General features: G+C 29.4%; 1 protein-coding gene across 1 annotated transcript; it reads right to left on the reverse strand.

Annotated features, from left to right (window-relative positions):
• Positions 460 to 897, reverse strand: LOC107633094. Its single transcript, XM_016336728.1, has one exon. It carries the CDS (start codon positions 895 to 897, stop codon positions 460 to 462), a length of 438 nt encoding a protein of 145 aa, XP_016192214.1.

Consider the following 1,126-nt stretch of genomic DNA (forward strand, 5'->3'; position numbering starts at 1 on the left):
AACATGGAAAAATTCATAAAAATAATTTTTTTTATATTTTTGAATATTTTAAGAAAAAATAAAAAATAATTATTATTTCAAAAAATTTATAAATTTATTATTAAAATCAAAGTTTAACTTAAAAATAGTGAGTAATCATTATTTTATATTTTTTTAAAGTGAAATAATTATTCATTGATTTCAATACAAAATTTAAAATAAAATTAAAATATTTACATTAGAATCTTATTTTTTCAAAGACTTTTCTATAAACAACATTGATGGTTGAATTTGTAGACATTCTTACATGATTCATAAGTAAAACTTTTAAACATCTCTTGCTCTTAACTCTTGAAAGTGCCACATATAGTTGGCCATGTGTAAAAACTGGTTTGGACAAGTGGAATCCAACATCAGATAAAGTTTGTCCCTGAGACTTATTAATTGTCATGGCAAAAGATACTATTATGAAGAACTGTCTTAATTGAAATCTAACTGGGAGGTTTCATTTTTTGGTACCATATTCATTCTTGGAATCAGAGCAATATGACCAACGTTGTTACCCGTTAAGACTTCGCATTCTATGACATAATTTCCAAGCTTCCTAACTTGTAGCCTTGTACCATTAAAAAGACCACTGGATTGGTCAATATTTCTCAGTAACATCATCGGAACACTAACCTTGAGTATTAATTTATGTAGAGGCAAATCAGAGCAATTTATGCTATTCAGTAATTTAGGACCATAGAGATCTAGTTGACTCTCTATGTTCCCTTCAACCAAACAAATTGAATCTGAACTAAGATATAATTTTTCTCCTCCAGGGATGATAGCCATTAGATAGTTGTTGACCTCTTCAACGATGTCCAGTGTGGGAGCCAGTATAGTTCTTACTTTGAAAAAATCCTTTGAAGACATGTTTTCCAAAATATTTGGATAAGAAAAATCAATCAACTCATCAAATGCCTAGTCCGAAGAAGGAATAACAATATCTTTGGGAAGACATATCTCAGATTTACCATCTATATTGTCACCTGTTAGACCATTACCAACTTTTAATAACCATTCACCAAATTACTTTGTCTCATCTTGATCTGAAGCAGTTGTCCCTACAGAGAGTCTCATATTTTTTGTTAGTTTGAGCACT

This window comes from Arachis ipaensis, chromosome B03 (genome assembly GCF_000816755.2).
Source record: "Arachis ipaensis cultivar K30076 chromosome B03, Araip1.1, whole genome shotgun sequence".
NCBI classification, from domain to species: domain Eukaryota; kingdom Viridiplantae; phylum Streptophyta; class Magnoliopsida; order Fabales; family Fabaceae; genus Arachis; species Arachis ipaensis.